Source organism: Amphiprion ocellaris, chromosome 8 (genome assembly GCF_022539595.1).
Source record: "Amphiprion ocellaris isolate individual 3 ecotype Okinawa chromosome 8, ASM2253959v1, whole genome shotgun sequence".
Classification (NCBI taxonomy): domain Eukaryota; kingdom Metazoa; phylum Chordata; class Actinopteri; family Pomacentridae; genus Amphiprion; species Amphiprion ocellaris.
In genome coordinates, this window is record NC_072773.1 from 2969408 (window position 1) to 2983991 (window position 14584).

Below are 14584 nucleotides of genomic sequence, written 5' to 3' on the forward strand. Positions count from 1 at the left end.
ACAGACGGATTGGTGCAGCCATCTCCTGGTGTTAAGTACTAACTACATGAGGCACTACATTTGCAGCTATGGCTTGCTATGTTCAGCAATGTTGCTTGTCGCAATATTGCGACTTTGGCGCTTAAAGGGTTAAGTGTCAACAAAGCAAAATATGTAACTATAATTCGCAAATTGGGTATGTTTGTGCGTCTGTTCTTGGCGTATCTCGAGAACCGTTCCTCAGATCCATGTCAAGCTTGGAAAATGAATTACCGTAGATGGGAGAAAGTGCAGTGTTGAGTTTGAAGCAAATCGGATCAACATTGGGCAGAGCTTCTATTCTGGAGAGAATCTGTCTGTAAACATCCGTTTTAGCCACAGAAAACACACTCATTACTCTTAAAAAACAGACACACAAAAGAACTTCCATACCAATTGTTTTATTGTTTACAGTGAGCGATACTTCATCGATGTTCAATCATATATATTTATATATTTATATCAGCAAGAACCGACAGAGTTGGTCAATGTCTCAATCAGAAGCTAGTTGATGGAACGATGACTTGAAGCAACAGTGGTTGGAAATGATGATATGAAAGGAAGCCTAAAACAGACAGTTAAAGCAGCTGATGGCAATAATTTTGAAGTCATTTCAGACAGGAAGTAGCAGAACAGATAGAGGTTTTGTTCTCACCATCTCAGACAGTATTTGTGATCAGTAATACTAAAGGTCTTAAAACCACTTTTAGATGATAACAGATCCCAAAACAGCTGGAAAAACATACGTGTGCGTTATCTCAATGTAGCAACAGGCTAACTAATCCTTATCTGCTGGTTTTAGGCTCAGTTCAGCTGTAGATGTGAGAAAGTGACGGACAGGTGAAGTGGATTGTGGGTGGAGATCCCTTTTTGAATGTGCTTCATGTGAACGACAAAACGAGATGAAAAACACCATTTATTCAGATACAACCAGATGGGACAGAGCCAAGCCTTCAGACTCAGGTTATTATAATCTTTAAGATCATTAAGTGCCACTTCAGAGATTTGTTTCTCTGTTTCCTAACCTTAATATTTCAGCTGATCCCAGATGATTCTCTCTGTTCCATGGGTTTGTATATGTGAGGCTGCTCAGGTGAGGCTGCTTCCTGGAGTCTATGACTCGTTGACAGACATGCCCTCCATGGCGTTGGGCAGGTTTTGGTCTCCTCCTCCTCCCTGCTTCTTCTTCTTCCCTCCGTCCTGCTGCTTCTTTGCCTTCTTGGACATCTCCTGGTCGATGGGAGCCGGTTTGACGAACTTAATGATTTCTGTCAAACCTGCAAGTGAAAAAAAACATCCAACATCACAAACTTCATGGGAAATCTTCACTTGCTATCTATCTATCTATCTATCTATCTAGATTTAACTCTTCAGCTTCAGTTACCATGGAGACCTAGCTCCACAGCATCAGTTACCATGGAGATCTAGCTCCACAGCATCAGTTACCATGGAGATCTAGCTCCACAGCATCAGTTACCATGGAGATCTAGCTCCACACATCTCTCTAACCCACTAATCTTGAATTTCCCTCGGGATTAATAAAGTATCCATCCATCTATCTATAATCTATCTATGTATCTATCTATAGTCTATGTATCTATCGTCTATGTATCTATCTATCGTCTATCTATAGTCTATCTATGTATCATCTATCTATCTATAGTCCATCTATCTATCTATCTATCTATCTATCTATAGTCTATCTATCCATCTATAGTCTATCTATGTATTATCTATCTATCTTCTCTTCCTAGTTCATCCCTCAGGTGAGTGACCGACCAGCACAGCTCACCTGGAGGCATGAACTCCCTGAGCTTCTCTGGAACAACGATGCCCTCTTCAGTCTGGTAGTTCTCCAGGATGGCGCACATCACACGGGTGGTCGCACACATGGTGGCGTTCAACATGTGCACAAACTCTGCCTGCAACGAGAGAGATGAAGTGAGTTCAGAGCGGGAAACCCAATGGAGCTTCAATGTTTCGAAATGATCCACTAAAGCATGGGCGTCAAACATGCGGCCCGCGGGACAAGAGCGGCCGTCCAGAGGGTCCAATCCGGCCCTCAAAGAGTAAACATTACAGAGAAGACGTCAACTGCAGATTGTAAATTAGTAAAACGATAAATTTAAAATAATTTCTCAACCATGACAAGTTGTTTTGAACATAAAGTAAAATACTGGATTGCTCATTGTTGTTTTTGTCTTATTTTTGTAATATTTTGTCTTGTTTTTATAGTTTTTTGTCTGTTTTTGTCTGACTTTTGTCATTTGTCTCATGTTTTTGTCGTTTTGTGTTTTCTTTTTGTCTCACTTGTATTTTGTCTTATTTTTGTAATTTTTTGTTTTGCTTTATTCGTTTTGTGGATCATTTTTGTCGTTTTGTGGTCATTTGTTTCATTTATGTAAGTTTTTGTCTCATTTTTTGTCTTGTTTTGTGTCATTTGTCTAATTTTTTGTCATTTTGTTTCTTGTTTTTGTAATATGTTTTTTTGTCTGACTTTTGTCGTTTTGATCATAAAGTAAAATACTACATTGTTCATTGCTCTTTTGTGTCTCATTTTTGTAATATTTTGTCTCATTTTTGTTTTTTGTCTTTTTGTCGTTTTGTTTCTTGTTTTTGTCGTTTTGTGTTTCCTTTTTGTCTCACTTGTGTTTTTTCTTATGTTTGTAATTTTTTTTGCTTTATTTGTTGTTTTGTGTGTCGTTTTTTCGTTTTGTATTTTTTTGTCTCGCTTGTGTTGTTTTTCTATTTTTTTTCTCATTTTGTTTCTCATTTTTGTCATTTTGTTTCCCATTTGTGTCATTTATGTAAGCTTTTTGTCTTGTTTTGTGTCAATTGTCTCATTTTTTGTCATTTTGTGTCTTGTTTTTGTTTTGTAAAACACTATATTGTTTAGTTCCAGATAGCTGTGACTAAATGTTGTGTTCCTTGGTAGACACTCTGATCTGGAAGTTGTAATGTGGAAATGATAAACAGAGGCTGAATGTTGCCGAAATTGAATTTATTTTTCTTTAAAAATTTCAGGTTATTCAAAATATTTAGTAAAAAGATAGTAAAAAGATAATTCCTTAAATGTGAGCTTTTTTTTAACAATAAAACAAAGGATAGATTAGGAGTTATGGTTATTTACAAGTTATTATGCTGTGATTTTACTGGTCACTGGAGATTAAACTGGACTGAATGTGGAACCTGAACTAAAATGAGTTTGACACCTCTGTTCTAAATTTTATCTTGTTTAATCTCATCAGTACTATTAATGGTAGCGTCATATCTAGGAGAAAACATTAGATTTGAAGTTTCCTGTATTTAAATTAGCATGTTAATGAGGAAGTTTTCAGCGCAATAGGGCTAAAATTAGTTTCATTTTTGCTTTCTGAAGGTAAAACGTGTCTTATTACTGCATTATCTGCTCAGCAGGATGTTTCCGTTGGAGTGGAGCGCTCACCTTGTCCATCATCTTCTTGGTCTGTCCGTAGCGGATGCGGAGGCGTCTGGCCTGGTAGTCGGTGCAGTTTGAGCAGGAGACCAGCTCTCTGAAGGCTCCTGAACCAGGAAACCAGGCCTCCAGATCCAGCTTCTTACTGGCTGCGTGGTTCAGGGCTCCTACAACAACACAAAGGAGCAACAATCAGCTGATTTTACAGTCGGATCTTCCTGCCAGCGTTCGTTGCTGCTGGTAATTATGCCGTTTATGGGATGTTAGACTCACCACCTGCCAAAACTAATCACATACGACTGAAACAAACAACCAAAAACCACCTTAGTTGGTGTTTCCTGTAAATGAAGGCCTCACATGTGGCGCTGAATCACTGCACAGACCTCCAGAGCTGATTGAACTCCTGACGTTTCATTCTACACCCCGCAGAGCATTTCTCAGAAAACAACAAGTCAGTAACAGTAATATGAAGTGTGGTGGAGACACACAGACTGTCGTGACTCTGAGTGGCATCATGGGCGCATTTTAACCTAAAATAATCTGCTGTGAATGTTCCAGAGACTTGCTTTTATTATGCAGTGCCCTCACAGCGAGTATTTAGTGCAGATGTAGCATTTCCTGTGTAAAATCTCAGGATCTTAAGGCTCAATAATGCATTCTTTAGTTAAAAACTCATTAAAAATCTCATTTTTTATCCAGCCTGCAGAGAGATTGTGAAAAACTGAAGTAACTGATAGAAACTGAGAAGTAAAACTGAAAACTTAACATTATTTATCACACTACAGATACTTAGGAATCCAAAAATAAATAAACATATATGATGACAAATACACAACAGCTTTAAATTATACTGTAAATACTCATTTTATAGTTCTTAGGACTGAAAATTTGACTAATTTCTGACTTCTCATGTAGAAAACACTAAGATGTTTGGTTAATATATGTGAAGAAGGACTATTTAGTTGTTCCAATTTGTTATCTGCGTAATAAATAATAATATAATTTTTACTTTAAAACAAGATTTTGACAGATTTCTAAAATATCTCTTAACTGTATTTATACTGTAACATTCTGTAAATAAAGCACTTTACTGCTGCTTTTGGTTAGATGCTGAATTGCACTTTGTTGTGTTAGTATTGTGTGTAACGTCCATAAAGTTGAATCTAACCTTAAAGCTCTCTCCACTTTATGTCTCTGACCCACTTCATTTTATTACTGCATCACTGGCTGACCTGCACATCTGCTTTGTTTTCATGTGTCAGGATGACTTTCTGGAAACTCAAAAGCTAAAAGTAACAACAAATCACTGTGTTGGACCAAAATAAGGCTCCATAAGTTCAGTTTGATGGTAGAATGTAAGTAATTGAAACTGAATCACAAAGAAGACGGGGACTGCCAAAAAAAGTTGGACAGCGATGAATCTAATCTGTGTTCCACCTCCTAAACTTCACTAAATGTAAATTGTAGGAGCAGCCAAACTCTTTATGGGGTCAGTTAAATCTAAAAAAGTCATTTCATGTGCTGGATATCTGGTTTGCTGCGACCTCTGCAGCACCAACAGACGCTGAGCAAAAAGCTCCATATAACCTCAAATGCACACTTTTAAAATAAATCCTTGTTTCTCAGAACATTCCAACATCTAAAACTAGAACGGTGTGGTAGGAGTAGCGTGTTGTCGGACCTACCGGACACGATGTTGACGATGCGGTAAGGGATTCCTAGCGACTGGTAGAACTCCTCCGCTGTCCCGATAATCTCGTCAAACATCTCCCACGACTTGCCGTCATGTGGGGAGGCGTAGACGAACTGCTCGATCTGGACGGAAGAGACATTTTAGGATCAATTATAGCAGCTAAACATCGGAAAAAAAAAAAAAACACTGAATTACCAAAAGAAAACACTCATAATGTTCTCAATCAAGATGTATTCCAACAGTAAAGAGCAAATGTACTTGCACACTAATCTTTATTGTCTATCAAATCACGCTGGTGTGAGTTTAGTATTGAGTTCTGGTGAAACCCTGAGAAAGTACAGTGTTGAGTTTGGAGCAGATCGGATGGCAGTGGCCATTTATGGAGTCTTTTCAGTAGGGCTGAAACGATTCGACTTATTCGAGTAATTTGATTACTAATACGTACTATACACCTGTACTATACTATATATGTACAATATACCTGTACTATACACGTACTATAGCCCTGTACTACACTATATATGTGCTATACTATATATATATGTACTTTACTATATATGTACTATATATGTACTATACTATATATGTACTATACTATATATATATATATATATATATATATATATATATATATATATATATATATATATATATATATATATATATATATATATACTATACTATATATGTAGTCTACTAAATATGTACAATATATGTACTGTACTATAGTACTATACCATATATGTACTATACATGTACATGTACATTACTATATATGTAGTCTACTAAATATGTAGTCTACTAAATATGTAGCATACATGTACTGTACTATAGTACTATACCATATATGTACATTACACCACAGATGTTCATCCGTGTTTCACCAGGAGATTTATTTCTGTTGCTCATTTCCACCCAGTGTGTAATCTGATTACTGGATTAATCGACAGAATACTGGATTACTAAAATAATGAACAGCTGCAGCCCTGGTTTATTTACATCCCTCTAACCACCGACATTCGCTCTTTAGTCCCGCTGCTGACCTTCTCGAACTGGTGCACCCTGAAGATCCCGCGGGTGTCCCGGCCGTGGGAGCCCACTTCCTGTCTGAAGCAGGTGGAGAATCCGGCGTAGCGGATGGGCAGGTCCTCCGGGTTGAGCCACTCCTCCCTCAGGAAGGCGGCGATGGGCTGCTCTGAGGTGGCGATGAGGTACTTCTCATCTATGGAGTTGTCGTCGGACTTCTCGCTGCTCTTACCGATGACCTGACGGGAAAACAGACCAGAGTGGAGGTATAAACACAGAAACACTTCTGCTTCTGTCGTCCTGAGGAGTGTGAAGCTACACTGTGTATACCCTCCAAGAAAAACACTGTTTCTGGGACAACTTGTTAATTACTGTGGTTTATGTGGCTGTAGAGGCTGCTAATATCACCCTAAAGCTAAACAGCTAGAAAATATGTAAAAATACACCACTACTGCTTCCACCTACAGGGTGCAGTTCTTCATTAAAACCTCTAGGGGGCGCTATTGTAACTACACTAAATGTGAACACCTCATTCCAAACACATGAATTTAATTTAGGGCTGCACAGTGGCGTAGTGGTTAGCACTTTCACCTTGCAGCTAGAAGGTCCCTGGTTCACGTCCCGGCTTTCCTGGGATCTTTCTGCATGGAGTTTGCATGTTCTCCCTGTGCATGCGTGGGTTTTCTCCGGGTACTCCGGCTTCCTCCCACAGTCCAAAAATATGCTGAGGTTAATTGATCATTCTAAATTGCCCGTAGGTGTGAATGTGAGAGTGATTGTTTGTCTCTGTATGTAGCCCTGTGACAGACTGGTGACCTGTCTAGGGTGTCCCCTGCCTTCACCTGAGTCAGCTGGGATAGACTCCAGCCCCCCCATGACCCTAGTGAGGATTAAGTGGTGTATAGATAATGGATGGATGGATGGAATTTAATTTACATTTTTTAGACCTGTTTAGACAAAAAGATTCACCACAAGTGAAGTGAAGGGTGAAGTTTAGATTTTTTTTTTAGATACTACTCCTTAGTATCAATTTCGACATTATTCTTTTTTGCTTTCTATTTAATTACTAACTACTCTTCTGTATATTTCACTAACTTTTGTTTACTGTACTCAATATTGTAGAACTATTTCCTCCAGGATGAATAAAGCTGATCTGATCTTATCTTACTGGTCTGTCGCAGCTCAGCTCAAGCAAACCAATGCTGCAGCTCAAATATTAAAGAAATAATTCGACTTTAAAGAGTGAAAAAGCAGCTGTTAGCTCAGTGAAATGCTGTCTGACAAAGTATTTTCTAAAGGTGACACCAACTGCTCCAGGAATTCAAGCATCTAATGCCTCAAGTTCACAACATTAACTTACTATATACTACCATTCAAAAGTTTGGGGTCACTTAGAAATGTTCTTAATTTTTAAAGAAAAGTGTTTTTTTCCCCATGAAGATAACATTAAATGAATGATAAATCCAGTCTAGACATTGTTAATGTGGTAAATGACTATTGTAGCTGGAAACAGCTGATTTTTAATGGAATATCTCCATAGAGGTACAGAGGAACATTTCCAGCAACCATCACTCCTGTGTTCTAATGCTACATTGTGTTAGCTAATGGTGTTGAAAGGCTCATTGATGATTAGATAACCCTTGTGCAGTTATGTTAGCACATGAATAAAAGTGTGAGTTTTACTGGAAAACATGGACTTGTCTGGATGACAAGAAACTTTTGAACGGTAGTGTAGGTCAACTTTAACTCCTTTAGAGCAATTTTAAATAAAATAGAACAATTTTAATGAATGCAGAACTACTAACTCATTTTTGAGCAACTTTAAATAATAATATCAACTTTAGCTAATAAAGAGCAGCTTTAACTCATTTAGGGCAATTTGAGCTAATATAGAGCAACTTCAATATGGAGCAACTTTAACTCATTTAAAGCAACTATAACTAATAATATCAACTTCAGTGAATATAGAGCAACTTGAATTCATGTACACTACAGTTCAAAAGTTTGGGGTCACTTAGAAATGTCCTTACTTTAAAAGCTTTTTTTTCAATGAAAATAAGATTAAATGAATCAGAAATCAAGTCTAGATGTTGTCAATGTGATACACACACGTCCACTAAATGTTTTTTTCATGTTTTCACCATTTAATCAGTATAAAACACGCAGCTCCATCCTGTCACTCAACAACTCTGTCTTCATTCATATTTTACGGCACAAACTCAAGCCAATCCAGCTGCCAGAAAGGAAAAAAAAAAAAAGCTAGAAAATCTGGCAGTTAGAATGGAAGCAGAGAGTTACGGAAACAATAAACCGCCTCGTCCTGACATACTGGCATGTTTTCAAAACATTACAGGCAGCTGCAGGATCCAACCTGTAAACAACATCGAGAACACGGCGTCACGGCAACACAGTGAAATGGTATGTTCTCCTCACCGCTTTCACTCAGACGTATTCAGGTGTGTCTGATGGCAAACCTTTTGTGCTGCTTTGATACAGAAGTAGAACCTACAGGACAGGATATCTTAAAAAAAAAAAAAAAAACAAAAAACAACAAGAAGAGCATCTGTACCTTGTAGAGCTCCTCATCAAACTGGCTGAGCTGGGCGACTTCCTGCATCACCTCCTTCCTCATGAAGAAGGGCGTGTACAGCATGGTGTAGTTCTTGCTGTAGAGGATCCTTAAGGCGTAGTTGATCAGAGCCTGCTCCAGGAACACCAGCGGGCCCTGAACGCAACACGGCAGAGCGGTTAAACAGCAGCTTTCTACATTTTCAGGTCTGGAAGCAAAGTAAAAGTGGCGCTGCGTCTTCTTAGGGTGTGTCTGAGCTCACTGTTGCCTGTTTGTGTCCGTCTGCAGCAGTTTACCCGTTAACGTAGGGCACACACTGGAACCAACCTTCAGAAAGTAGCCTCTGCTGCCGGCCACCACGGCTCCCCTCTCCCCGTCGAAGCCGTCGACCATGACCACCAGGTCCACGTGGGAGTACTTCTTCTGGACGCTGCAGTCGCCGCTGGTGCGCTCCACCTTGTTGTCTGCATCCTGACGGCAGCAAACCAGAGGAAACACCAGCAGCAGTTAAACATTACACGATCAGAAGAAGACGATTCGTTGATTGAGAGGAAAATAATGAATTCTACCAGTTGATTTATTGACGAACCGATGAGTCATTCGTCAAGGAAAAAATGCTAAACTGTCACTTCCAGCTTCTCACATGGAAAGATATTCTAATTTACTGTTATATATTATTATAAACTGAACATCTTGGCATTTACAGTAGTAATAAAAGTTTCTGTAACTCCAGCTGTAATTAGTGCAGTTAAACGACATTTTGGAAAATTCGCCTATTTGCATTTTTTTCTCAAAGTTACACGAAAAGATGAAAACCACTTTCGTGTGTGTATGCAAAACAGGAAGCTAAGCTAAGCTAAACAGCTACAGGCTTACACATTTAGCCTATAAATATGAAAGTGGCAAATGTCGTATTAATACTTTAAAAGGAAGTATCACTATCAGCATGTAAACAAATACCAAACATTAGTGACACGCATTTTACTTTCACTTTTTTCTGCCATTCTGTTGACTCAACATGTTTTTTTAGTAACTAAATAAATTATAGATTAATGAATAATTGGATAAGATACGCTGCTGCCTAGAGCAGCATGAACCTGGAACAAAAAATCTGTAAAATAACTTTTATTTTTTCCCTTGTAATAAATTTCAGTTAACATATATAATTTTTAATTCACAAAATGGTAAATATATGTAAAATGTTTATTTTTTTGCTAATTTAAAAAGTTATTTTATCCTCAAAAATGTCCCCCCCAAAAATTATTTTTATTTATTTTTTTGTGATTTTACTTATTAATATTATTCTTAATTTAACAAACCAGGAAAATACATAATTGTTCATTCACAAATCAATAAATTGACAATACAATATTTGTTTCTGCGATATATACACACACACACACACACACACACACACACACACACACACACACACACACACACACACACACACACACACACACACACACACACACACACACACACACACACACACACACACACCCATATAATGGCTTTTTTTCGGAAAAGATATTTTCTCCAGTGCAGATATCTGGTATTGTGTAACACAGGAAAAGGTTTTTGGTTTGGAAGATTCAGATGTGACTGTGAAACCATCGTAAATGGCTTTGTGGTGTACATTTAAACAGTCAAACAAATCAGTCGTGTCTGGCAACACCGTCAAGAAACTGTTTTTGGTCAACATTCCTCTGTGCTGCTGACATGTTTCCTGATTATTCTGATCCTCACCTCGTCGTTGCTGATGGGCACAGATGGATGCAGCAGGTTTCCGATCTCCCTCAGGTACTCGAAGCGCTCCGCCTCCAGCTTTATCCTCTTGCTGTCGGTTTTCTCCACGGCCTCGTCCACCAGCAAACGAACCTTCTTGATCTGAGTCACCGTCAGGGCCTGATGAAGACAAAAAATGTAAACAAGAAAAAAAGGTCACTCGAGGTAGAACTAGAACAATTTGGAGTGTCTGCGTGTAGATCCCTCCACTGTTAGTCGTACCGAAAGTGTTTCAGCTGTGAGGGACTCCAGGTTCTGGGCCTCCTCAGGTACAGAGTCGTCATCTCCAACTGGTTCCTTCTTCTGTATTAACATCACAGAGAAATATTAAAAGTCAGCACAGTGCAAACATCTACACTTTCTCTCAGATCTCTTCTCTTCAGATAAAATGAGCAGAACTTTCTCAGTTGTGAGCTTATGTGTCCATCTGCAGTCTTCATCATGGCTCCATATGGGAAAGAATTGTTAGAAGACCTGAAAAAAAAAAAAAAAAAAACCTAACCCTAACCCTAAAAAAAGTGCTCAGACATTGTGAAGAACACTGGAAACGTGAAACTCCAATGACAGCATCCAGGGAGTAAACCCTTGCTAGGTATTCAGGAAAAAGCTCAGATGGGGTCCAATCACTTTAGCATGAACCTGACCTGATTTCTGCATCAACATCACACGTTAAAGTCAACACAGCTCAAACCTTCTACACTTTCTCTCAGGTCTCTTGTCTTTTAAACTGACTAGAAAATAAATATTGGCTTAATTAGTGCTGCTTTTGTACCTTCATTTTCTCCCCAATGCTCTTGCTGCAGAGGTTCTTCGCCTTGTTGAGGTTGTCTGCGGTGAAGCGGCCTGTCAGGGGGGAAATCATTCAGTCAGTGCATCATGGGACTGTGTTTGTCCTGCAGCAGCTGTAGCGACCAGGTGACAGGTGTCATTAGCAGTTAGCCCTCACAGCCTCAAAAAGGTTTATAATAAAGCAAACAAACCATCTTTAGCTCCTACACAGCAGCAACTATGCAGTGATGAAACTGATTGACGCTGTCATACTGGATCAAGCTGTCTGGCTGGAGGTTCACTGCAGGGCGAGGTTGACTTGACATGTTGCTGGCTGGGATTGCATCAGATTGCACGTTAGCACCCGGCATCGCTAAGCTAATTCTCTGTTAGCTAACATTTCGCATTAAACAGCGTCTAGTAACTAAAACAACACGAACCAAGTGTTAAAACTGAACCATTTGGGAAAATGCTGATAATTAAGTGCCGCTATCTTGGTTGAGGCTAACCATATGGCTCATTCGGGTTCGGTGTGAATGATGCTAGCAGCGTTAGCATCACAGCGTGCTAGCCTTTTCCAAACCAAACTCCATTCAAATCCGGCTTGAAATTGTTGCTTAACTTACTGACAAAAATTCGTTTGCTGTAGACGATAAATTCAATTCTATTCTGTTCAAGTGATACATCCTGGGAAAATCGGCACGAATATAATGCACTAAACAACACGTTTACTAATTCTGTTAATAACTTTGTGAAGTGAAAGTAGTCCACTGCAGCGTAGTGCATGCTAACTTTTAGCAGTGTCAAAATGACTGTAAAGGCTTTTTAAATATTTGATGGTGCCGAATGGAAGTGTGGGTCTTAAAAATGTGTAAAATATCTTAAAATTCCATATTGGATCCACCAGGTGGCTACTCAGCAAACAGCAAAAACAGTCAATTTTTTAATGGAGTTGGGCGTGAGTCCTCCCCATTGGAAAACATAGAGACGGCTAGTATTAGCATCATTAGCCACCGCGCTAACGTTAGCATCCGTGACAGAAACGGGAGAACCGAGACGCCGCTTACATTTCCTCCACTCTGTGTCTGCCGCCACCAGTTTATCCACTAGAGTCACATCTTTAAACCGCTTCCTCTGAGTCTCACGGACGATTTCTGGGTCGCCGCCTTTGTCGGTCCGGAACAGGTCCAAGTCGAGCACCATGTTTCCACGCTGTCTGCCGGAGAGACTGAATGAGCCCGCAGCGCTGACTGGACACCCCGGGTTGCCAGGTTTGGCTGCTCAAGTAATTAACCCGTAATAAAAAAAAATGGCGCGACATAAAATTAATTATTACAAATATTCTGAAACTTACCCAATAGCTGAGCAGCAATTTCAGACTTTGGATTTTATTTACCTGCGGTTGATATTTAATCCAAACCCATTCCGATGCAATAAAATCACGCGTTTTATTCCAGCCTGGCAACCTGCAACACCAACCAGATGAAAAAAAAATATTAGACCACCCTTGTTTTCTTCAATTTCTTGTTCATTTTAATGCCTGGTACCACTAAAGGTACATTTGTTTGGACAAATATAATGAGAACAACAAAAATAGCTCAGAAGAGTATAATCTAAGAGCTGATATCTGGACATTTTCCATTGTTTGCTTGATAAACAAAATCACTTAAGTTCTTACATCAATAGCTATGGCATTGTTCTGCCAAAACAGCTTTTAGGATTCCATGTTTTCTTTTCTGTCTGTTTTAGTCCCATGATCCACACAGGAGTTAGTACTGATTCATAACCATTGTTTCTGATGACTGCAGCCATGCATCTTGGATGTTCTCCACCAGCTTCTCACATTGTTCTGCTGTCACAGCAGCCCATTCCTGTTGCACTCATTCTAACTAATTTGCTTTGTTTTTGGGCTTGTGGCTCTGCATTTTGCATTTGATGATTTTCCACAGGTTTTCAATTCAATTTAGATCTGGTGATTGAATAGACCAATGCATGGTTCCAATGTTTTGGTTCTCCATCCAGGCTTTAACTGACCTTGTCTTGTTGGAAAATCCAGTCATTGGAGGCAGGAAAGAATTTTCCAGCTGATGGAAGAAGACTGTTTTCTAGAGTAGCCCCAAACATGACCTGGTTCATTGTCCCTGTTCCATCCAGACTGAAACTACCCCAGATGGTCACTGATCCACCCCCATGTTCTACTGTAGGGGCAGACAGTCTGGTTTGAAGCTTCTCCAGGCTTCCTCCTAACCAGTAAGTTGGCTGGAGTGGACATCAACTGAAAACTGGATTCATCCCTGAAGAGAACCTTAGTCCAATCATCAACAGTCCAATCCTTGAGATCCCAGCAAAGAGTAACCAGCTTTCCTCTGCCTTTCCTTGATGAAGGGCTTCTTCCTGCCTTGTGTGACTTCAGACCAGCTTCAACAAGTCACTTTCCAATTGTCCTTGTCCAACAAGTCCCATTTCTCCACAGTGTCCATTCATTTTTAAGACCCCTGGAGATCTGAGGATGATTCTTGACACAGGATTGGATGAGTGACGGTCATCTGGTGGGTAGAAAGACTCTTCCTTCCGTGACCAGCTAGCAGTTTGGTAGAACCATGTTGGGCTTGTTTTTTCTTGGTGTAATGAACGGCTGTCTTGGAGATCTTCAGTTTTTTCGCTACCTGTCTCTCATCTATGCCAACTTCCAGCAGTGCCAAGATGTCTGCCTTTGTGGCTTCACACGATTCTTTAGTTTTAGGCGTTATGTGAGAGCTGACAGCTTCTGAGTTGTGCTACGGCTTGAATGTCAGCAGGAAACCACTCTAGGCCTTTGCATGTGCTGCTGATGACATGAAATGTCCTCTTATGTACCCTGGGAATACAATTAAGCTTAAGCATGTCAAATAGGACATAAAGTATTATGGAATCAGTTGCATTGTTTGTTGTGTTCATTGTATTCTTCATGAATTGTCTTCAGTGGCAAAGATGTTAAAAGTGGAAATCAGAGTTTCTGTAACAGCTCAGACAGTGTAACAGACTTTGAAAACGTGAAAATCCAAGACATGAAAAGAAGCCTGGTGAATATTGGGCACATTTTTTGATCAGATGAGACTGAGATAAATTACCTCGGATCAAATGGAGTCCAACATCTCTAGTGTGACCCTGACCTGGACGACCACAGTGAATGCATAGTCCTGACAGCGAAGCACAGAGGTGGGAGTGTGAAGATATGGGGCTGATATTATGCAAGATGTGTTGGGGGATGACATTTATAGACGTACCATTGATATTTGTCACATTT

At 39.5% G+C, this 14584-nt stretch overlaps 1 protein-coding gene across 1 annotated transcript; it reads right to left on the reverse strand.

Annotated features, from left to right (window-relative positions):
• Positions 1-403: 403 nt before the first annotated feature.
• sars1 (seryl-tRNA synthetase 1) lies at positions 404-12534 on the reverse strand. Its single transcript, XM_023270439.2, has 11 exons — positions 12366-12534; positions 11303-11373; positions 10753-10833; positions 10492-10650; positions 9070-9213; positions 8743-8898; positions 6191-6412; positions 5140-5269; positions 3464-3621; positions 1811-1940; positions 404-1295 (listed from the first exon to the last, which is right to left on the reverse strand). The coding sequence occupies exons 1-11, from the start codon at positions 12499-12501 to the stop codon at positions 1132-1134; spliced, it is 1551 nt and encodes a 516-aa protein (XP_023126207.2). The 5' UTR covers positions 12502-12534; the 3' UTR covers positions 404-1131.
• Between the last annotated feature and the right edge of the window lie 2050 nt (positions 12535-14584).

Bases quoted from the DNA above. Each gene is read 5' to 3' on its own strand.
- sars1 (XM_023270439.2), bottom strand. From the start codon at position 12,501: ATGGTGCTCGACTTGGACCTGTTCCGGACCGACAAAGGCGGCGACCCA. The intron at 3,622-5,139 runs GTAGGTCCGACA...GTGTTGTTGTAG, and splicing joins CATCGTCAACATCGTGTCCG to GAGCCCTGAACCACGCAGCC. The intron at 1,296-1,810 runs GTGAGCTGTGCT...TTTCACTTGCAG, and splicing joins CAGGGAGTTCATGCCTCCAG to GTTTGACAGAAATCATTAAG.